General features: G+C 30.5%; 1 protein-coding gene across 2 annotated transcripts in view; it reads left to right on the plus strand.

Annotated features, from left to right (window-relative positions):
• The window catches only part of LOC143054551 (UDP-N-acetylglucosamine transporter TMEM241 homolog), a 62,248-nt gene extending 36,084 nt beyond the window's left edge, over window positions 1-26,164 (plus strand). Inside the window, exons 12-15 of one of the 2 annotated variants that reach the window (XM_076227573.1) lie at window positions 144-213; window positions 1,317-1,416; window positions 2,079-2,143; window positions 25,642-26,164. In XM_076227573.1, coding sequence (XP_076083688.1) covers window positions 144-213; window positions 1,317-1,416; window positions 2,079-2,143; window positions 25,642-25,837 — 431 coding nt within the window. In that variant the 3' untranslated portion in view covers window positions 25,838-26,164. Of the gene's footprint in view, window positions 1-143; window positions 214-1,316; window positions 1,417-2,078; window positions 2,144-4,213; window positions 4,412-25,641 lie in introns of those variants that run through there. The other variant, XM_076227574.1, reaches the window with a different exon arrangement.

The raw sequence follows: 26,164 nt of genomic DNA on the forward strand, positions 1-26,164 counted from the left end.
GTCAACTAATTTGCAAATTTATACAGGCTTTTTTTACAGAATATAAAACCAGTAGCAAAACCACGAAATCAAATATCAACGAAAAATGCTAGTTTTCCTCAATCCACGAAAATTGATACTCATGAATAATATTTTTCTTGCAGGAGATGCATTAGAAGCTGTCAAGTATCCATACCTGTATTTTTCTAAGTTCTATGTTGGATGCTGTGTAAGGTGAGACATTTAACATCATTTGAATTAAAATTAATATAATTTATATAGATGACATATCTGGGTCTAAATTGAGTTGATAGAATTTGTTTAATACATTATAATACTTCGCCAAATTGTAGTCTATATCATGCATTTCAAAAAAAAATATAAGAATTAATGGTCACTGAGCTATTTTTCAACCTAAATGCATCAATGTCAGATTTATTATAGAATATATACATTAAAGCTAATAGAAAGAAACTTTAATAATAGACTTTTAAAAAATATTTGTTTCAGGTCACCAGGTCATTTTAATGCCCCTGCAGTTCTTAAGTTAACTGTTCTAGAATTATGCCCCTTTACAAATGGAAAAAGGCTGTATTTTTCATTTCCGTTCTTTTACTTTAGCACAAATGTTATGAAACCTATACACAGTGCTTAGTACTATAAAACACAGATCAAGTTTGAGGTTTGGGGGCTTCTCTGTAACCATTCTAGAGTTATGCCCTTAACAAACGGACAATTGTTAAATTTTTCCTTCCTGTCCTTTAACTTTAGTTTGCCTCAACCAAATTCTATGAAACTTATAAACATTGCTAATTACCACAAAATACAGATCAAGTTTGAATTTTAAGGGTGTCACTTTTACTGTTATTGAGTTATGCCCTATATATATGGAAAATTGCTGAATTAATTCTGTTCTCTAACTAAATTTTATGAAACTTATACAATATATCACAACACTCAAATCAAGTACACATTTGAGTTGCTTCACTTTTACCATTCTTCAGTAATGTCCCGCTATAACTTTATATGATATGCAAGCAGGTGACTCACAATGACTCATCTGTGTCCAATGGATACATTCCAAATTTATTTTAATAAACAACATAAATCTAAGTTAGTCTTAAAAATTAAGTTCTGAATATTTTTAAAGGTCACATGTCACAGGTATTTGACCATGTTTGAGTCACACATGTACTTTTCCGTAGGACCAATGTTATATATAATATCAAACTATGTGATAATATGCATTCAATGTTTTTAAGCTTGTTGAAATATTTCGAAACTTGATATTAAACGAAGCCCTTCTGTTTTCCTTACAATTGTATGATCTGTTTCAGTGGAGTGTTTGGAGTACTATTGAATCTCTATACAATACGTCTACAAGAAAAAGTTTCAGAGGGAGTGATGGAATTCTCCAGAATTCATGGCTTAGTTAAGGTAGTTGTTATTTATAGTTTTGAGTATTTTCTAATGATTTTTTGCTGGGAGAAAATAGTGGAGACTAATTTAATTGAAAAAAAAGTCCTTTGGTGAGTAAGGGTAAGGTTGTACATGTAGAGGTGAATAAAAGCTTCATAAGAAATTAGTTATGTTGATGTACTTTTCTTTACTCAAAATAGGCCACTTAAGAAACATTAAAAATTGGAAAAAAATTTAAAAATCCATGGACAAGAATGTATGATTTATCGACACTTACAGTGTTATTTAGTAGCTCTTTTTGGAAAAAATGACAACAGCTGTCTGTATGTTATATCAAAATCTTCATGTCTTTAAAGTTTGAATTGATTGATTATTAGTGTTGATTGCCACTTTCTGGACTCTAATTGACTATATCATTGTGGCCAATTTTATTGGACAAGGAAGCTGTAGTGCCCCAAAAAAATTGACCAATCTTATGGAGGAACATTGGCAATCCTAGTCAATTGGGGCACAAACAGGGATAAAACTCTCAATTTCAGTGTTAACAGGCTAAAATAACTAGATGAACATCTTTTGAATTTATAAGTGGGTTCCGAAACTATTTGTAATGAGCAACCAGTATATATAATCTATTGGGAGTCTAAACTGATAATTAAATAATTTTAAACTTTATTTTACAGATAATAACAAGTGTGATCTCTCTGTCTCTATTTAATGACATTCTCACAGCAGAACATGCAGCATGGTAAGTAAATGTTTTACAAGTTTTTACCTTGCTTTAGAATTTCACTTGGCCTTTTTACCCATCACTAGGTGTCCAATGTTGTAATCATTAAAACCAATAATCTCCTTTGAACCTATTGGGTCAATTGTTACCAGACTTAACCTGAATATTGCTTAGGAAATATAGTTTTTAAATATGTCAAAAAAAGTGAAGATAGTAAGGCAAAACATACAAGGTAAATAGACAGTGGAAAGTGGACCTCTATAAAAGTTATCCACTTGAAAAAATATTTTTCCCCTGGTTTGCAGATTTTGCAGGAACTAATAATGTCAGAGTTATGTGGACTTTTTAATTAGATGTCATATGGTCTTTATGTGATATTAGGTTGCTGTCTCATCAGGATATACCCTAAATCTTCTTAAATTAGCAAATAAAGAGATGATTACGAGACTTTGCCTTCTGATCTATTATAGAATAAACAAAACAATTTAGGGTGGAATAAGTATATAAATTAAAAATCATTGAATTTGTTCATACTTTGCCAAAACGTAGATATATTGATAAATTTTCAAAAATAGAATTCAAGTGATAGGTCACCTGGTGTTTTCCCAATCTACAGGTTGTGACAAAATGATACATTTTGTATGATGTCAGCAAAAAACATCGTTATGTGATTAGAAGCTTAATCAAATGATAGAATTGTAACAAAAAATATGAGCAGATAGATTTAAGAAAATGCTTTGAGAATATAAAAAAAAAAGATATGGTCACAGTACATTTTTTTCCAGCTAAAATACAAAATGGCAAAATTTTATGTTGATTCCTTCAGAAAATGAACTATTTCATAGTTAGTTCCCCTTAAAAATAATCTACTCTTGTAAAACTATAAATATTTTGCTGTCTTGAGTGAAAATCTGGACCTTTTGTCCTCTGTTATTTATAATCCAAGATGGCAAAGGACACCCATACTACTCTAAACATGCATTTGTACTAGATACTGTAAAGGAGTAAGTTAGTTAATGTCCTAAAATGGCCCCCCTTTTTTTAGCTTAAATTTCAAATTATGATTTATTGACCAATATCACAATGAATCATAACTTATACATTAAATAGATAGAAAATAAGCCATTTTGTTGAAAATTTATGTTCCTGTGTTTTATTTATAACGTCACTAATAGTACTTTTTTTAATTTTCCACAAAAAAGTTAATGAAAATGGGTAAATTTACATCGATTATTGGACAGGAAACATAGAACGCAAGAGTTGACAACAAAGATCTTTTAAAAGAATAATTGTTAATACATTTTACATTTATAATAATTCTATTTAACTTTATCACATGTCTGAAGGTCAACTCATAGCATTTTTTATCTTGTTACATTAAACTTTATAATTTGGGCCATATATGGCTCTTTCTGAACTTACTCCTTAGTAATATTTTCCATGCTTTTATAATAGCAAAACATTGTAACCAAATAGGTTTCACAAAAATAAAAACTTGATAGCATTACTCAATTTTGCAAATTGAGAAATAATTGTGTGCTTTATCATTGGGATCTTTTAAAAATTGATTAAAATGCAAGATGAATTATTGCAATTTCAGGAACATCTGCGTACATACTTTTGTATGAAATAAAAGAATGTCAATTCTTGTTATTGCAAAAGTCAACTAGTCACCAATAACTTTCACAGGGGTCCACTGTCCAATGTCAATTTAAATTAAAAAGAATACAATAAATTTTGAATTAACTGTAACCATGGTAACAAACTTACATTATTTGTATGTAGCATTTCCAGAAACAGCATTAAGTTAACTTGCATTTGTGAGGGTTTGGATGGGGTTTAAAAGATTAAAGAATAATGCCCTTAAATAATGAAGATTAGAGAATAACGGGCAAAAAAAAAATGAAGATTAGAGAAATGCGTGGTCTAATTTTTTGAACAATAGAGAAAAAAGGGGTGTAAATTAAATGTTTACAGAATAACAGACATCAGTATATATGCATTTATACTTTCATGCAACATCCTAAACCATGCAAACTTAGTAACTTAGTAATATATTGAGAATTTTTTCATATTTTAACATTTCAGCTTAATGATCAATCATCTGGCAGCACTGGCATGTGAGGATACATCTTATGACCAACCAATCAACAAATCATCAACAAAAGAAGAACCAAAACAAATATTGTCAAAGCATAATGTTTTATATAATGACTATTTAAAAGAAAACGATAATAAAGATTATATTATTTAATTAATACTTTAATAAAGGATAATTAAAGTCAAGAAGAGAATATGTAGTTTTTCAATTGCAAGTTTGGAACTTAGTACATTTTTATCTGTTTACCCTCCCGGAGCACATGAGATCACACCTAGTTGTTAGTACGGTTTTTATGTTTTATGTTGTATCATGTGTACTATTGTTTATCTGTTTTCTTTTTCCCTCTGGTATCTTTTGCCCACTGTAAAGGGTTATTTCTGTAAATCAAACTTTATGATCAAAATATTTATACATATTTTTGTGAGTTGCAGAACAATTTTCATTAATATTGATTTCTTGGTTTTAACAACTATCCATGCATCCTCTTTCTAAAAAATAAGATGTGTTATTATTGCCAATAAGACAACTCTCCACCAAGGACCAAATAACCTAGAAGTTCAGCAACTATAGGTCAACTTGTGGATATCAACAATGAGTTTAACCCACAACGCAAGCTATATAAGGCCAAGAAATGAAAACTTAGAACATTGCAAACGAGAAAGCTAACGGCCTGATTTATGTCCATACAAAAAATGATATGATAAACAGCAACATAGGACAACGACTGAATTACTGGCTCCTGACTTTGGGCAGACACATACAGAATATTGTAGGGTTAAACATGCCACCGATTAGTATAAGAAACAAAGACTCATTTCAATAAGCTGCAGCTCACTACTTAGACCATGATTACATGTATTATTAGCCCTCAGCCTAAAAAAGGGACGAAAGATACAAGGGGGATAGTCAAATAAAGGCAACAATAGTATACCGCTGTTCAAAACTGGTCAATCTATGGACAAAAAACAAAATCGGGATAACAAACTAAAACTGAGGGAAACGCATTAAATATAAGAGGAAAACAACGACTGGGTTGACATCTGTAGCTACTAAAGGTACAGAACGCACTTTTCATTGGGTCACATAAAAGTCACATTATTTGCTAGTTATCAATAGTAAAAGGTGGGTTTTGGCTTTTAAGAACGAACCTGGGATGACATGGAGCTACTAAAGTTTTGGAATGCACTTGTCATTGGGTCACATTAAAGTCGCATTATTTGCTAGTTATCAATAGTAAAAGTGGGTTTTGGCTTTGAAGAATGAACTATACCTGTATGCATCAAAACATTTTTGATAAATTACTCAAACTTAAGTCTTATATTTGATAGGTTCTTTGTATTAAAGTAGTAACCCTCTATTGAGAAGACACTGACAGAAAACACAAGCACTAGAATATTGTTTGAGTTATATTTACTTTAAATCCAAATGCTGCTGAAATATTCAGTCTGGTATGCGGTTTAAATAGAACAAAAGAATTTGAACTCAATGTGAATATTCAGCATTCACAAAATAGAAGTTAACGGAGGCAAAGTCCAACACCATTGCAAAAGAAGAATATTTAGACGTATAACAGAAAAAGTTGATAAGACAGGGCTATGAATCAATCAAAGTAAGGTCATCAATTTTACAGTCGCCATCATGAGCTGATTGGCCATTATGACAAAAGTGTGTCAGAAATCATATCTAATATTCTTCCTCAGTCATAATTACCTTCCATCATTACCGCACTGAACAAAGAAATAACACGACGGGTGCCGTATACGGTGCAAGAAATGCGTACCCTTCCGGAGCACCTGATTTCACTCCCGGTTTTTAGTGGAGTTCGTGTTGTTTCTTAATTATTATTTATAACTGTTGATGTAAATGTCCTTTAGTTTTGTGAGTCTTTGTTTACTCCTTGGTTTTGATTGTTATTGTCTTTAAGCAGAACGTATCCAGTCTCAAACCTGGGATGACATCTGGAGCTACTTAAGGTTCGAAATGCACTTGTCATTGTGTCACATAAAAGTCACATTATGTGCTACCGTAGTTATCAATAGTAAAAGGTGGGTTTTTGCTTCGGAGAATGAACTATAACTACATCAAAACATAAAAAAACCTATATATGATGGGTTCTCTTCTTTATTGAGAAGACACTGACAGAAAACACAAGCACTTGAATATTGTTTGAGATATATGTATTTTAAGCTGCTGAAATATTGGAAAATAAAAATAGAAAGTTCACATCGAGAAAGTATTTGTCAATCTGGTACTAAAATGTTCATAAGACATTGAATGTCAAGTCTATATGCACGCCAAAATAGGAGGAAGAACAAGTCAAGAGCCACGTTTTTGTTTCCCTTTGACTATCATAATTGATTGTCCTTTTGTTGTTTAGACTGTATTAGGCCGTTAGTGTTCTTGTTCCTATAGTTATACATTTTGTCCTGTTCAAGCATGTCTGTTATTGCCTTCCTTGTGGTATAGAGTTTACTTATTGTTGAAGTAAGATGTCCTATTGTTGCTAACATCTACCTCAGTTTCGTTTTTTTTTTTAACTTTTGATCCTTTTTGTTTTTGTTTACTCTTGAACATTTGTATATGCTATTGGACTTTCAAATATTTTGATATTGTGCATCACTTACGAGATAATTATTGTCGAAATGCATATATATCTAAGAGTGCAATGTAGGTAAAATTAATTATGTTTTGGTCTCAGTTGCAGTCATACCACATCTGATTAGTTTAAACATATTTTATTTGCTGAATTAAAGCAAAATGGATTAGAAACAAGTAAATCATATTTTTTATTAAGTCTTCTCCATAATACAATATAAATAATATAATATAATGGACAAACATGTAAAAAAACAGTTTATAAAATACAAAACTATCTATCATAAGTAAAATAGAAGTGAGAGAGAGAAAAAAAAGTTTGAAACGTCATATTATTCTGTGATGATGATGTTGTAACGTGCAATTAGTATCAATACCGTTTTATGAAGGCACATCTTATTGTTCATATGGTATTATCTTTTTCAGTTCAAAATTTAATTTAAATTATACAGAGCTGACATCATATACACGGGGGAAAAATGAATTTTAATTTTAATCGTGAAACTTATGTTAGGTTGATTTCTGTGGTTTTTTTTTAGCATTTTTGTGTTCATAGTACACACCTGTTACTGAAGGCTGTGTAGTGTCAACATAAATATTGATACACAGGCGCAAGATATAAGGGAGATATGCAAAAGACATACGATGGATCAGAAGGTATGTTACTGTTGCAAAATTGAAAGTTGACTATTGAAAAGTGGAAATTATGACGTTTGTCGTAGATTCTATTTTGAAATCTTCTATCTGTCTTAATATCGATGAAAAGATCAAAGAAAAAGAAAAGAAAACTTTTTACTCTCTGTAGTATCTGCAGTATAACATATGCCATTTTTTAATCACTTTTTATATATAAAACATTTCTAAATTCTCTCTTTTTATAATGCTACAGCATAACGTCAAAAAATCCCGTTTGTGGGCATAAAATATTGATTTTCTAATACATGTATTATAAATCTTGCTTAGAGTATCGTATATCATTTACAGATAAAAGCTTCAACAGACATTGTTTTTCCATCATATTTTAACAGAAACAGATATTTTTTCAAAGCATTTCATGAATATACAAAAATTGTAAAGGCTGTGTAAAATATTGTGAAACAGCCAACTACATGTTCTTATATATGTCCTTTTATATGGAAGGGCTACTGTAACTGCGAGGTACCATTAATTATGATCATGATTATAAGGACACAGGAACAAACTTACACACACATGTTATCGTTAACAGGGCAAGGACAGATTGAATTAAGGTATCAAAATAGATTGAAATTGTCCATTTTTTTTTTAGCATTGAAGTGTTTGCATACGTTTACCAGTTTTTGAAAACACCTTTCTTGAGTTTTCTTGGGATCCAATGAGTTAAGTGATAAAGTGTGTTAATATATTGTCTGATGTGCATATTTTATACATGTTAACTTCTCTTTAACACACATTTTAATTAACTCATTTAGTAGTTAAAATAGTTCAGTGATTTTAGGCAAAGTGAAAATGCTGTGAAGTGAAATGATTTATTAACTCAAAAACTAAACAACAATGTACAATTGCATGATTATGAAATTCTAACAATCATTGCCAATATTATATATAAAACATTAAAAAATTGAGAAAACTATGATTACTGTTGAAATACATCGAAAGGTAAATTCACTAAAAAAAATCCATACATATATTTATGCATTTACATTGTATTCAACATGTTCAATGACATGAACTTCATTTAAGGGTGCTGCAGGAATGCAAACAAAAACCTTATGCTACAAGTTGATCCTATTGATATCTCTGAGCATCGTTACATGGGTGAATTCATATATATGATATACTACATAGAAATGATGTAAAAAAAGTTATCCTCAAAAATTAGTTCAAGATTAATTTGACTTGAACAATTAATAGCTTAGGTCATTCTTTGATATTAAAGACTGAAGCCAAGGGGATAACCAGCTAGGTGAGTAACAATAGAAATTGCAAGCTTAAATTTTTTACCTGGTGATTTCAAGGAAAAGTTTAGTATCCATATGATTACTTTCATTCTAGATAACATAACTTTACTATAAAGCAATAAATGCTACTTTGACAATGTCAGTATCATCTTATTTCCTGAATAAAAAACCAAAAAAGGATTGGAACTGTTACATGTGTTACTTCTTCTTCGAAAGTAGAAAAAGTCAGCTTATGTAGAATGATGCAAGCCTGAATGCTGCATTTGTTACGTTGAATTTATCTATCTTAGCAGCTTGACGAAACAGTTCACTTGGTAATAAAACACTACCATAACCTAACACACGTAACATTTGTAAAACTACTCCCAATAAAATATAGTCAAACAGAAATAATTCTGCTATATATTTTGTATGATCTAGTTTCTCGTTATCATAAACTGTTGCCGTCAACTGTTTTGCACAATAAATACATGATTCCAAGTCTTCGAGATGATAACAACACAGAAAATGTATGAAATGTGTAAATGATAGGGAGTGAAGGCAAATTGCAGTTTTCTTGACATCAATATTGAGTTCTATTGGGCATACTGACGAGTTTTTTGCAAAAAAGACATTGGAATGTGTTATTGTTTTCGACAATGACATAAGCATCAGTTTAAGTGTATGTTTTAATGTAATCTTTGACAATGTTGATTCAATTGTAAATTTGGTCAAAGTGTAATTTATTATATCTATCGATTTTAAATAATGTTTGTGACAGTAGAAGAAAGAGGCCAATTTAAGCCACCCAGATACTGCATCTGAATTTACACCAACCAGCAACTGACTGAGGTTATTTTTGTAGATTTTGTATCGTTGTTTATTTTTTGGGTTATCTATATGCGGTAGTTTAAAAGGTATTCTTTGATATTCATATGCAATAAGCAGTGTTAAGATACATTTAGATAATTCTGTTTTACAATGATGCAGCAAAGTGTTGAACATGCATGAAATGGTGAAATTTGTAGTGGGCATACTTGACTCTAATGAATATAAATCCTGTTGGTTTATTACCGTTTTCATTACTGTTCTATTTTCACACACTGATCTGGTTATTTCACAGGGAAACCTTCTGTAATCATGAAAAGTATCTGATGCTGAAAAAATCTGAATTCCTGTTTGATATGAATTTTTAAGTATATGGATTAATGTGTTCCTGTTTTTACTGTTAAATCTTAAATAGAAAAAATTGTTATCAGGAATGAAATAATGTAATAATGTTGAATATTCTATACAGTATATTAACCTTTGCAAACAAGCCATGAAACAGGCAATGATATTGTCTGGTCTCCAAACTGATGTTTCAGTTTCTTCTGAAATCCAAAACAAAAGGGTTTTCAGAAAGTATGAACATAATAAACCTTTGACATCTTTGTTTCTATCTACTATTTCTTTTACTAATATTTTTGATAAAACATAGCATAGCAACTGTGTATGACTGAAAGAATATATAAGTATTTTTTTCTGCTACAGAAAATGATATTCGCCACTGAAGATGTTCATTTATAGATCCCTTATTGCCAATTGGAACAAATAGAACACCTGATGAAGTTATTTTGGAAATAAGTTCAAAAGAAGGCCACGTTGAACGTGGCCGAGAGATCCATGATTTTGCTTGCGAGACCCACTGATAACATTTTAGACAAAATGCCAAATCCCACTTACCAGAATAGTCTGTTAAGCAAGGGCCATGAATATCATTAAGCATTGGATGAAAACTACTGTATTCCTTTAATATCTGTGATTTGTAAAGCTCACTCGAAATAAAGTTCTTTCCTCTGTGTTGTTGCATCATTTGTTGATAAACATATGGTAGAGTATCAAACATGGAGATGTGTCCTCAATGTCCATGACAAATTGTAACCTCTGATCCTTGACATCATTCTTTCCTGGTTCATATACTACAAATAGAGAACTGATATACATTAAATCAAGATCACTATCTTTAACATCAAGACCTTCTCCCCTACTTCCACTAGTCATTATACACATTTCTTTGTCGGAACATGCAAAGTCACTAAATATAAATGACAGTCGTCTAGCTCTTACAACTTTCACTGATCCAATCTTCTGACTTAAATATTTATAAAAATGCAAGGACTCTATGTTACTGTGAGACATACTTGTCCTTAATTTAATAGGGATTCTGAACTATCAAGATACTGGTATTATCTCTTTATCCTTGAAATTATTTCTAGATGATACTGTTATGTGTAGATTGTCTCTGGTATCTGGATGATACTATATGATTGTCTTGTACCCTTGTAATGGTTTCTGGATGGTACTTTATTGTTGTTTAGATAGTCTTTTATCTTTGTGATGTTTTTTTTTTTGCAGTGGTTTCTAGATGGTACTGTTCTATTGTCTAGATTAGTCCTTCTAGCTTTGTAATGGTTTCTCGATGGTACTGTATTATTGTCTAGATGGTACAGTAGTATATTTTAGATAGTCGTTAATTCTTGCAGTGCTTTTTAGATGGTACTGTTTTATCAGGTAGATAGTCTTTAATTCTTCCAGTGGTTTCTGGATGGTACTGTATTATCAGGTATATAGCCTTTATTCTTTTAATGGTCTGTGATGATTTTTATTTTTATTTTCCTAAAAAAAAATTAAAAAAATGTTTACTTTACTTGCACATGTTACATGACTTATATATTGAAGTTAAGACAGTTACGTGTATAAAAGAAGAGGAAATTATGTAGGTAAACTTTTGATGGCAGTTTTCTATTATTAAATTATTTAATGGAGCCTTAATTAGATACGATTTCTTATAATAATCATCTATGATGTAGCTGACACAGCTTTGTATTAATGAGATCTTGATACATTTTGACATTAGGCCAAAAAGAAATAATACACGTGTTTCCGCTAACGTGTTGAAAAAAATGGGAAAGTATGTAGGCAAATTAATATCATTTTACGTCACACACATTTTTAGCTGGTTACTACTAGGAAATCAGTCTGATGTTAACAAAATCGCATAAAACGTGTTAGAGTAGGCACTCAAAATTAGAGTAGGTAATGTAAGCGGAAACACATTTTTTTCCCACTTATTAACATATATATCATGTCTATACGGGTCTAGATAGAGAGGTCCTTCATTTCTTTATTTGTCTTCTTTCATTCCAAAATTCTCTAGTTTTCTTTATCCATTTAGCCCATTATTCTCTATTCCTTATATTTTAACATCCTGTTATTCTTCATTCTTAATTTGCTTTGCCTGAGTTTCGTTATTCTTCACTTAATTTTATACTCCTGTCAAAATTTTGACGGGACATATTATGGTATACAAATGTCCGGCGTCCGTCCGTCTGTCTGTCGGTCGGTCCGTCTGAGGGTCTGTGTGTCTGTCTGGCGTTCACATGTCGCACGACTTATCCTGATTTCATGAAACTTAACACTGTTGTTTCTTATGATGGTTAAACGATCTGTATTATGTATACTTTTTGTTGAAAATTAGATTAAAACGTTTTGAGTTACTTTGTAACTAAAACAGGGGTGCGTTTTTTTTTTCACATGTCGCGCCGTATCCCAAAACGATTTTTTGTATTGTTTAAAACATGTAAAATTTTACAAACTTCTTATTTTTATTAATCTAAAGATTTGTATACTAGTACTTTTTGGTGATGATTCAAAATTTTGTTTAAGAGTTATTGTTTTTTTTTGTTAAAAAACTAAAAAGTTTTTTTTTCACATGTCGAGCCGTTTCTCAGAAACTATTTATGTTTAATGCATAAACCTTCACACACTTAGAATCTGTAAACTCTTTCGGGATGATACCTTATTTTCTTTTCGAGTTATTGAATTTTTATTGAGCTTTTTGGTAAAAAAAACATGTAATTTTTTTCTCTCTCTTATTAGAATTCCGTTTGAACAGGAATAAGGAATAAGTCAGGATATTATCTATCTTGTATAAAGCCTATCACGATCCTCCTCTATGAGGGGCCGTTCATGTCATTTGCGTGATTATATACGCGTATATGATTTTATACGCGTATATATACGCGTATATTACCTACATATACGCGTATATTGTGGTTTTGAACGCGTATATTGTTAAAATAAACACGTTTATACTTTAATCCAATTTATTTATCATATACGCGCAAATGACATGAACGGCCACTCATACTCATCTATTGGGGCTGACATAATTTAAAAAAAATCGTATTATCAAACATAAGAGGTTGACAATTTGTTTTTATTGTCAATATATCTACCAGATCAATGAAAGGTTTATGGTGTAATGTTTAATGTATGGGTGTACATTTATAGAAAGGGAAAGTATTCTCCAATTATAGAATATTTACACAGATTTAATGAAGTTAATCTGTTTTAGAATCATAACAAACAACTTTTCCTTGTTGGATATTTGATAAATTTTTGTATATTAGTACTTTTTCATAGAATAATATATTTATAATTATTTGAATAAGGAAATATTTATCATAAATATATATTCTTAATACGTTGATGTGAAAGGCGTTCTACTTACAGGGATTTTTAAAATTTTGTCATTAAGTAGTAGTACAAGTGTAGTGATGAAATTTCCTCTCACTGAAGTATGAACTTAGAAATATTTCTTGTTACTGAAACAGGAAGATAATGTTGATTTAGTAACACATCTAAACTATACACGTTATTGTCATGATCATGATGATTGTTCATTTAACAGGACAAATTATATTTAAAAATAATGAGATGACAGTGATGAGAAATCTATACATCAGATCATTTCAGTACATTTGTGTACTAAATTTGTTATTGGCAAATATTTTTGTCTTATGATTAGAAATTTTGTATTGAATATGTAGAAATCCTTTTAAAACAAAAAATAAATCTTAAAATGATAACATTTTAACATCCTTAAAATCGCACAATCAGTCATTGTCAGTAGAATCTTTCAAATCATCAATCTCAAAACATCAATATTAGATTCAGCTATTCACAGAGAGTTTATTGTACATTTTCAATATTTATCTATTATAAATATTTATAAACTGATATCACAGAGATATGCCTCACCTATTTGTCATTTTGATTATGCAAATGTTGAAATCAAAATAGCAATTCTTTAACATCTTACTCAAATTATGCAAATATTCAAAGTCAATGAACCATGACTGAGTTACATGGCTAAACAATCTCCATGTAAATGAGATTTGCCAATGCTAATACAACTGCATAACAAATAACATTGACTTATTATAAGTCGTTCCCAAACCTAAATACAAACATTTTTAAAAGTTTCAAAGTCAATGAACCATGAAGAAGGGATGGGGCTATATAATCGCCATGGAAACGATACTTGAAAATGCCAATAAATTTGCATACTAAATATCATTGACTTAACATTAACAGTTCATCTTAAACTGATCTAATCACAAACTAATACATGTAAACTAAGATAAGTTTCAAAGTCATTAGACTGTGACTGAGGGACGAGGCAAAATATTCCCCATGGAAATGAGATGTGCCAATGCTTATACAACTGAATACAAATAAACATTGGCCTACCACTAATGGTTCTCCTGAACTGACCTAATCACAAATTAATACATGATAACTTAGAAAATATTTCAAAGTCAATAGACCATGACTAAGGGGGCGGAGCCAAATTATCTCCAATGCTTATACAACTGCATACCAAATATGATTGACCTACCACTTGTGTTTCACCATAAACTAGACCTAATCACAAACTAATACATTGTTGATGCCATCGCCGCCGTCGCCACCGACGCCGGAAACAGCATACCTATGTCTCGCTTTGTGATTCCGTCAAGGCGTCTGTGCTTAGCCTCCTGGAACACCTGAGTTTACCCTTAGTTTTTTTTGTTTTTTTTTAATTTATCATATTTTATTGAAATCTGTACATTTTTTAGTTGAAAAACATCAAGTATCGGTACCTTATCCTTGCCTCGTTAACATTAGTAAATAACATATTTATTGATGTTTTGTTAGTATTATACATACAATTTTCCATTCTTGAAAAAAATATATACCATGTCAGTAATTTCAAAAAAGAAGTTTACCATTAAGGTTTTCTAACACAGCTGTCCATCTGTTTGTATGTCGATAACATGTGACGTCAGACATTAATTCAAAAACGCTTGAACCAATTTGCATAAAATGTTGGGGATTTGTTTATATCTCTTGACGTGAGCTCCTTTTTAATGCCCCCGCCGTAGCGGAGGAGGCATTAAGTTTAACCCTTGTCCGGCTGTACGTCTGTACGTACGTACGTCCAAAAGTTGTTTTCCTTTCTCTAACTTTAGTTTGCCTCAACCAAATGTTATGAAACTTATACATAATGCTTATTACCACCATTTCCAGATCAAATTTGCATTTTGGTGCTGTCACTTTTACTGTTTTAGTGTTATGTCCTTAACAAATGGAAAAATTGACAACATTTTCATTTTTCTTCTCAAAATATCAAGTATTTTTTTAAATTGGAGTTATCTTCCTTTGTCAAATTGACAATCATTATAGTTGAATCAACAACAGTCAATGATTTATACAATGCAATGTTTAATTTTGCCTTCTACTGATCAATTAATGCAATTTTTACCCTCCATTTAAAAAAATTGGACTTATCTATCTTTGTCCTTAATGGTAGTTGGATCAACTACAACCAATGCTTTATACAATGCAATATTCAATTTAACTTCTGATTGATAAATTAAAGAAATCTTTACCATCCAGTGCTTACAAGCATATTGGTTACCGTTCTAGGGTTATACCCCTTTACAAATGAACAAATTGTCTGAATTTTTGGTTTCCGTTCTCTAACTTGAATTTGTCTCAACTAAATGTAATACGTAATATATATAATACCTTTTACCACAAATCTTAAACTCAGTCTAAGTTCAATTTTTGGAAGCGTCAATTTTACAGTTCTTGATTTATGTCCCTTTATAGCATTATATGCTAGCGCGGGCATTATCTATGTCCCTATGTTCAGTGTTACCTCTGCGGGCGTATTTAGCTTATCAGCGAAGCAGTTTATTCAAATAATTTTCATTTTACTTAAGGATCAATAATCTAACTTTGAGGGAGGGGTTATGATTTTTTTCATTCTAAAATGTTTTTTTCTTTAAATACAATTTTTTTTTATGATCGTTTTTATTATGCATGTCACATTTAATTCAATGTATTTGCAAAAACTTATAATCAGATTTTTTCCCCACTCCTTATACAAGTTATAGTAAAAAAACAAAAAAAACCCTCTCCCTCTTTATAATTAAATTGGTGTTCCATAAATGCATGTAGTTTTCAATTCACAGTATTTCTGCATATTCATATATCAAAACAAACCGAGTGAGGTCATAGTTTGCATAATTTTAACTGAGTCAAACATTGTCAAAGTATCTCTTAAATATATTTGCTATCTTTACTCATTAGATATTTACTTAACTTACCTCCTAATCGAACTTCAGTCATGTAATCATTTGTTCTAAGTGAATAAACTTCAGTATCTTTCCAACTCTCACGTAGAAAATATCACGTGTAAGAGGAAATCATTTACTATATATAGACATAAAAACTTGTAAGAGGAAATCATTTACTGTATATAGACATAAAAACAAAATTTCCAAGTAATTAAGTGTCAGATTGATGAACAGATGATAAATATATATATTATTATATCTAATATAGCAAGAAATATATATCATCCATTTGAGAACTTAACATATTATAATCATAATTGGCAATGAATGAAAGGAGATCTACCGTTATACCTCATTATATCTTTCATTTTAGCATTTAACATATCAGAACCGTAATCGACATAATTGTCATTTGATTAGTTTTGTTGGCGATTTGCTGTCTCAATGAGTTATAACGGTTACTATAATTATAATAATTTGATAACCACTGACATTAAGTTTTTAGACTTTATTGGACTAACACATGAAGGTGGTCGGATAAAACTACTTTTTTTAGCTAAAATAACCTGGGCCGAAGGTCACCTGGCCAAAACACAAGAACACTTTGCCTCTGTCTTTTGTCATCCATTGAAAAATTGTTAACTGCCAAAAAAAAGGAATGATCAACAAAACAAGATAAAAAAATAAATCAACATAAATTATTAATTTCTGTGTTATTTGGTCATTGGTTGAGAGTTGTCTTTTTGGCATCTTACCATATCTCTTTAGTTTTATATAGCTACATTTGTCAGATAAGTGATATGAGTTATTGCCCTGAAGTGATGATTTTTACATTTCTTCAAGTTTTGGTAAAATTCTAGAATATATAGAGACAACCTTGGTCTGGTGAGGGCTTGAAGTATAAATGTCCGTCTGTTAGGCGTAAACATGTCGCACCGTAACTTGAGAACAACTTATCCAAATTTCATGAAACTTTACATAGTTCTTTCTAATGATAGTCAGACGATCTGTATACTTTTTGGTGAAAATAAGTTAACACTTTTTACAGGACTTTGTAACTATAACAGGGGGTGTTTTTATACGCCCGTTTACGAGACGTATTATGGTATACATTTACCGTCTGTCTGTCCGTTCGTCATCAACATGTCGAACATTAACTAAAAAAAACGCTTTAACCAATATGAATGGAACTTTGATGCATTGTTTATATCTATTGACGTGAGCTCCCTTTTGTTTTTTTATAAACTTCGGATTTTCTGTTTCCGAGGTTTGGGATTTTACTCATTAAAAAAGGGGAATTTTCCAGTTTTTGGACAATAACTCAAAACAATTTCATCACTTAACCAGAAACTTAGATGAATTGTTTACTATCCACATGAGATCCCTTTGGATTTTTATAAATGTTAGACTACTTTTCTGATTTATGGGGTTTTAATCATTACAAAAAGGGGACATTTTCACTTTTCGGACAATAACTTAAAAACGCTTTGAACAGTCTTTATGAATCTTTGCTGAATTGCTTATATCTATTGACGTGACATCCATTTTGATTTTATACATTTAAGATTTTACGTTACCGATTTATGGGGTTTTATTTATTAAATAAGGGGGGGATTTCTAAGTTTCCTGTCAATAATTCAAAAATGAGTTGAGCAGTTATTTTTTCATACATTACTGTAATGTAAGAAATTTTTTGGTTCATAGTCTGACAACAAATTGATTAAGTATTGTACAACACCACAGTGTATTGCACAACACCAAGAAATCTTTAATTGAATAAAATTCAATTCATATAACCATTGCCTTCATTTAGTCAGAAACATATACTATGTCAAATCTTTAAATTATAATTCAAATTCAGATCTGTATTAAGCTTGAATATTGTGTCCATTTTTGTTACAACTGTTCAGGGTTGGACCTCTGCAGGTGTATCGGTTATTGCTTGTACACACTCCTTAATTATACTAATCTAAAGATCTGTATACTTTTTGGTGATGATTACAAATTTTATTTTAGAATTAATTAGTCTTTTGTAAAACAAAAAGGGTTTTCACATGTCGCACCGTATCTCAGAATCTATTTAGGATTATTGCCCTCTATGGACATCATAAAGTTCAATTAGTATGTGAAACAAAATCAAAATTATATATTTCACGAAAACATTTTTTTCCAGATTATAGCAACTATAACTGCATATACTACATATAGAAAAAAATAGTACTATAAAAAATTGCACCAATGAATCCTTTGGTAGAATATATTTATGTTTGAATCCCAAGATAATGGCCAAAATTCTACAAAACCAATAGAACCCATCATGACAGCTTCTTCCTGTTGGACGACATTTTTAGATTTCAATAATGATCATTCATACGGCAAATAGACTTCAAATGTTTTGTTTTCATAATGCCTATCATTTACTAAATAAAATGCGAGATACTTGAAAAGAACATTACACATGAACTATTATAAACAATCAGTAAATCATTCATCGTGTTGAAAAAAAATCAGTTTTGGACCGTACCATAGGAAGTGATACAAAAAGAGTTTTCTTAGTAAACAGCCATGTAAAATTTGTGTTTAATAGAACCACTAATACTTAAATATGTTAAAGTAGTTATTTTTTTATAATACATGTAGCAGTAAATGTCTTTTATTGATTATTTGCAGTGTTTTACCATTCTTGAAAATTAATTGTAATTGGTTAATAATTGTTCTTTTATCTTTCACTATAATCATGAAAATTAGTTTTGTTTGCATTAATTCATGAACTTTATTTTTCAGTATGTGCTCTCCATCTTAGAATTCAAATATCCAACTATCTTCCAAGTGTAGGTTATTACAAAAAGCAGAAATTGTCCTAAACATGTTATAGGTATATACATAACTGCATCACACATAAGCATTTGGCTCTTTTTTTAAACAATTTCTTAAAATATGTTAGAAATAAATCATATACTGTTGAAAGGGAAGTAACTGGCATTTTTATATTTGAGCGGAATACTCAATTGTTCCCTTTGAAATTGTTACACGGTGATGACTGCTGTACCCATATTTTGACTATTTTGTTTATAATGTCTATTTAGTTCACGCATCTTTTTAAATATAACGAAATTTAATGAGACTGTCAACAAAGTTAGAGGATTAGCGCTATATAACTAGGTTTAATCCACCATTTTCTACATTTGGAAATGCCTGTACCAAGTCAGGAATATGACAGTTCTTGTCCATTCGATTTTGATGTGTTTTTTCATTTGATTTTCCCATGTGATTATGGATTTTCCGATTCGATTTTCCTCTGAGTTCAGTATTTTTGTGATTTTACTTTTTTATTCAGACTTGAATTAAAAACTTTTACTAGTTCATTTTTTATTCCATTTATGGGCATTATGTTTGTAGTTTGTGCATCAGTTTGTCTGTTTGTCAGTTCGTTGGTCTGTCTTTCCCACTTCGGGTTTAAGTTTTTGGTCAAGAACAGGGTTTCCGCTGGCGGTCCCATTTTCTCATTTTGCGAAAAAATAATTATTGTGGTGATTAAAATTCATCATTTGCGAAATAATTTGGCGAAAGAAATATTTTTACGATTTTATTTCGTCCATGTTGTTTGGTTTTTTATCTTTGGGTTTCTCGGACTTTGCCTGATCAGACAATACTCGGAAGTCACCTTGAACTCGTTAAGATTTTCACAGAAAATCAATAATCATCTTATTGCTATTTATTGCTGTAGACATCAAAGGACTAATTAATAAAGGTGTTGATTGTATTGTTTAAATTTTTAGATAATATGGTTAAATGGCGTCTATCACATGTCACATACAGAATTTATAAACAACTTGACGCACGTATTTGATTCAAACTTTTGACATCTTCTTTCCTTTTTTTTAACGATGGTCCGGACAAGGAAACTCACGAAAAAAGTTCAAAAGCAAGAAATTCTCCGACCTAAAACTTTATTTTTCAACTTTGATATAGATAATTGATTTGAGAGTCGTTTTAACGATGCACGTGTTTCAAGCATGTTTTTTTTAATTGACGATGGTCTAGAAAAGAGAACTGTCGTTTAGTCCGATATTACTCTGACGTCCAACGGCCTCAGCTTGTCTTGCAAAACAGCCGTTGGACGTCAGAGTAATCTCGGACTAACTATCGTTATGAAGAGATATATTCAACAGGTTGGGAAGAACCCCTCAATACTTTAATTTCTACAATAGCAGAATGATCCCTTTTCTGAGGTTCAAAAGTAAGAAAAATCTCTGCCTTTAGTCTTTATCCTTCAACAGGAAGGGAAATTTATATATATCCGATTCACTAATTGAAAATGAATCTCGTGTTCATATAGGTCAAGATGATGATTTCTATATTTGCATGGATATATTGCTATTTTTACAGTATCTTTTAAAAAGTAAATGTTAATTGTTTATTCATTATAATCAAGGACGTATATTATATGTCAGTTATAATGTAGACTAAAATATAAGTTTGAGACTAATCTTATTGGTTTTTTTTCTTTTTGGGTTGGGGATAGAAAGAAGGAAAGTTTTAAACGAAAAATATATTAATGTTACTTGGCGAAAAAAATATGATTTTTCTAATATTAATGCCAAATTAGACTTTTGACACCTAATTTCACGTCCACTTAACATAGAAAATGATAAATAATGCGAGTTGGGCATCCATGTACTAAGGACACATTCCTGTTTGGTGTATAATTATTCTTTCACAGATAAAATAAAAATAAATAAAAATCAATAACAATAACCTCAACCCCCTCTCCTCCAAAAATAAACAAAAAATAGATCAACACGAAAACAAAATGATCAATATATTTTTAATATGCCTGTTAATAATATTTTCTGTATGCAGTTTTCAATCACTAGTGATGTTGGTTTTACTGAATAGTCATGGGCATTATGTTTCTGGTCTGTCCGTCCGTCCGTTCGTCCGTTTGTCTGACCCGCTTCAGGTTAAAGTTTATTGGCGAGGTAGTTTTTGATGAAGTTCAAGTCCAATCAACTTGAACCTGAGTAAACATGTTCCTTATGATAAGATCTTTCTAATTTTAATGCCAACTAGGAGATTTTATCCCATTTTCTCGGTCCACTGAAAATATAAAATGATAGTGCAGATGAGACACATTCTTGTTTTTTCTATATCTATTTTGTAGAAATAACATGTTATGTAAAAAAGAAAGAAAACGAGAAAACCTCAACCGCCTACGCCTGTAAAAAATGTCAAAACATGGTTGGTCTTCGAAACTCTAGCTTCCTCTTCCAAGAAAAAGTTGCCACCACAATATAGCAGGGAATGAAGTGCATTCAAACAGCAAAAGTCATTAACTCAATAACACCACCATGACCACCTCTACATATTTTTATGCCCCATTTATGGGAATTATTTTTTTTCTGGTCTGTGCTTCCGTACATCTGTTTGTCTGCCTTTCCCGCTTCAGGTTTACATTTTTAGTCAAGGTAGTTTTTAATGCAGTTGATGTCCAATCAACCTGAAACTTAGTACTCTATGTTATTTTCAGAAATATAAAATGTAAAATAATCTAAATATGAGAAGATGTGGTATGAATACAACTAAGACATTTATAGTCTAATGCTGTGACATCTGCAGTGGTCTTATGGTAGTATTTTCGTCTCAAGTGTGCGAGGTCATGGGTTTGATCTCTCATTGGCTTAAACAAAAGACTATGAAATTGTTTTTTGCTGCTTCTCTGTCATATGAAGAGCAAGAGCAAAATAATACTGATATTTTCTCGTCCTAAATATGCATTTAATATTTTACTGGATGTTAAGTAGCCATTCATCATCATCATTATCATGCAGTTGATGTAAACAACTATAATGCTTGCATGAACTATGTTATTGGAACTTCTTGTCTTTTTAGAATAAAAGTGACAATGGAACTTGTCATTAATGCCTTTTATATATCTTACTGACTGATAACTTCCTTTTTCAGCACAGTAGAGTGATATGAAATATTGTTGCTAGAAACTAAGTGTGGACATGCCCGTTGTCAATGAAATTAACAACATCATCATGGTATAATAGCAATTACCAGATTATCATTGGTCATTTCAACTCAATTGCCTTTCTCACTTTCACCGTACCGGGTCAACCTAGAAAATAAATCTGCTTGAGATGACCAACAATAGTCTATAAATCTTTACTATGTACCTTTATTTTCTTGCAGGAGATGCATTAGAAGCTGTGAAGTATCCATACCTGTATTTTTCTAAATTCTATGTTGGATGCTGTGTAAGGTGAGAAATTTAACATGATTAGATATTAAATTTATATGATTTAGATAGATCATATACATGATATAATATGGGTCTAAATTGAAATGATAGAATTTGTTTAATACTTGGCCAAATTGTTGTTTATATCATGTATTTGTCCAAAATAGATAAGAATGATAGGTCACTGAGCTTTTTTCAAGCTAAATGTTGTTTAAAATTGTAAGATTTTGTATAGATTATACATGAAAATTAATTAAAGGAAACTAGATGATAGAATTAAGATAATTGTATCAGATCGCCAGGTAATTTTTTAGTGAATTACTAAGATATTCTTAAAAGTAGAGTGTTGACATTTTTAAAGATCATATGTCACAGGTGTTGCAAGTCCAATTTGAAAATGTTTGAATCACACATGTACTTCTTTTAAGGATAAATTTATTCATAATATGAAATTATGTGATAATATGCATGCAATATGTTTAAGCTTGTTGAAATATTTCAAAACATGGAATTAAATAAAGCCCTACTTCGAACTTTACAAAATGACATGATCTGTTTAAGTGGAGTGTTTGGAGTACTATTGAATCTCTATACAAAACGACTACAAGAAAAAGTTTCAGAGAGAGTGATGGAATTCTCCAAAATTCATGGCCTAGTTAAGGTAGTTGTTATTTATAGCTTTAAGTAATGCTTTCGTTGTTGTTGTTTTTGCCACTTACAGCACTCTTATTGGCTTTATCATGGTGGTCTATTTTATTTGTAGAGGAAACTGGACTGCCCCTACAAAAATTCACCAATCTTCAGCAGAAAAATTGGCAATTCAAGTCATTTAAGTTCAGATTCACACCAACCGATCACAAACAGTGTACAAACTCTCAACCTCAGTGTTGGCTGATTAGTGACATCTACAGATGAGCAAACTTTTTCTTCATGGTAACTGAGGCCCCTTCTTAGTTTTAAATTTATAAGTGGATTCAAAAATCATTTGTACGGTCATCACATGCTATTTCTCTGTTTGAAGTCTAAATTTAAGAGACATAACTGTATGTATTTTAAACATGGCTTTTGTAAAATGTAATTTTTTATACTGTAAACCAACTGATTTTCGTGGATACTTTATTTCACATATATCTGTTTCAAGCTGATTAGCTTTCGCAATATTGACTTTGTACATAAATAAGACAGGTCCAAGTTTTGCATATTGGTGACAATTTAAATTCCTGTTATTTTTCTAATCGCGAAAATAGCGAAATTAAATCTTACGTAAAATAAGTTGGTCACAGTATCCCATGTTTAGGTTATCTAGATATGTGAAAATCAAGTTTTAGGAAGGCCAAGCTTAAAATACAATACAGTTATCTCCATTCGAGTGCCACATATCAAAATAAATCTAATTTAAAAAATATTTTGGCTTAAATATGCTATAAATGAAAAAGTCAATGAAACTGTTGCATAGTCTTTAGCAGCTAAACAATGTGACGTCGTCATTGTATACTCTGGTTAACAAACATAAACACTAGGAGTATTTATGAATTTTATACACCTTTGGAGAGTGAAATCATGTATTGACAAAAAGAAGATATCAAGGCTCATAATGTGACTTTTTTTTTGAATTTAAAATAATGGCTTTCTAAGTTACAGACTTGTAGAAAGTTGAATTTTACCATTCAAAATATTTATCAAAATCCAATGAAAATTAATGTTAAAAACAGATTGCATTAGAATGGTTATTAAATATTTTAAATTTTATTTTACAGATAATAACCAGTGTGATATCCCTGGCTCTATTTAATGACATTCTAACAGCAGAACATGCAGCATGGTATGTAAATGTTTTACAAGTTTTAGAAAAAGAAGATGTGTTATGAGTGCCAAAGAGACAACTGTCCATCCAAGTCATAACTTGACCTACCTTTAGGTCACTTGGCCTTTTTACAATCACTAGGGGTCCATTGTTGTAAACATTAAAACAAATCTTCTCATTTAAAACTATTGGGCCAACTGTTACCAGACTTACCCTGAATATACCTTAGGGAATTTAGTTTTTAATTCTTTGCTAGGATTTTGATCTATCAAAAAGATGATCATTGTTGCTAAGAATTAGATATAGAAGTTCAACATCAGTTTTTTGTTTAAATTTTAAAAAACGTTAAGAAGTTTAAGCAAAATGTACAAGATAAAAGTGATCAGCTTGGTCAAGGTTTATTACCTCTGCAATTTTCTAAAAATTGGGACAACAAATTTTGAGTATTGCCTCTAAATATAATTTTTTACCAAATTTCACAGTTTTTTTAGCTTTTATCTAAAAAAAAAATCTAACCAGACATAGAACAGATATCATGATCCATTTGTTCTAGATACTGTAAATTTAGATTTTTTTACGATGTTATCATAATTGTCATGAGATAGATGTTGTAAAAAAACAAACTTGATAATATTACTGTAATGAAGAAATTATTGCATCCATCTATTATAACTATTTTTAAAAAAATTGAAAAAATTGCAGGATTAATTATTGCTTTTTCAGGAAAAATCTTCATACATATTTTTGTATCGGATATAATAATGTCAGTTCTTATTTATAAATGAAATAATCAACCAGTAGCATTGTATGTATGCAGCTTTTCCTATAACAGCAATTATAAAACTTGCATTGATGTTGATTGTTCATGATAATTTCTGAATTGACAGTATATAAATTTATGTGTTGTTAAACCGTTCAATGAACATTCTAAACCACGAAAACTTTAAATTAATAAGAAACAAGTTCCTTGAAATTTTAATGTTATGGCAGTTTTGAACCAATGCATGCAGATATACTTAACTAAATCTTATATGCACGTTTTCTACATTTATTACAAATCTAATTGTTGAGAAATAATATTTCATTCAGTGATTGTTGATTGCACGCTAATAAACTTTTAAATTTGTTGCCCGAGTTAAAACCTGAATGCAAGATTGATACACAATTAAAAAAAAAGAGCATATGGAAAAGTGACAGATAGGTGAATTGACATTTTTTTCTTTCAGAGTAAAACATAGCCATTCAAGTATATAAATTATAAATAAGTTTGTTTTTATTTGAAATTTAATATGACTTTAGATAGGTTTGAAATATAATTGCTATAGTGGGAATTAACAAAGTTAATAAAGTGGGATTTTATAAACCAAAATCTTTACTTTTTCATATTTTATCATTTCAGTTTAATGATCAATCACCTGGCAGCACTGGCATGTGAGGATACATCTTATGACCAACCAATCAACATATCATCAACAAAACCAGAAGAACCAAAACAAATATGGTCAAAGCATAATGTTTTATATAATGACTATTTAAAAGAAAATGATAATATACAATTACTGTCTTTTGATGAGGTAAATATGCGGTTTTATTGACTTTTGAAAAAATGATATTCACTGAGGCCGACGGCCGAAGTGAATATCAGTTTTTCAAAAGTCAATTAAACCACATATTTACCGAAACAAAAGACAGTAATTGTTTTATTCCATATTCCGAGGAGATAAAATGTATTTGATGACAAACATAATACCAAAACAAATTTTACATGAAACATTTACCATAACGTAGCATGTAAAAGCGCGTGACGTTTAGCGCGGTGAATAACACTTTCTCAGGTGAATATGCTTTTTTATTCAAAATCCAATTCATATAGAGAAACCTACTAAAATAATACCAATATGGAATAATAAAGATTATATTAT

The sequence above is a fragment of the Mytilus galloprovincialis genome, chromosome 12 (assembly GCF_965363235.1).
Source record: "Mytilus galloprovincialis chromosome 12, xbMytGall1.hap1.1, whole genome shotgun sequence".
Lineage (NCBI taxonomy): Eukaryota > Metazoa > Mollusca > Bivalvia > Mytilida > Mytilidae > Mytilus > Mytilus galloprovincialis.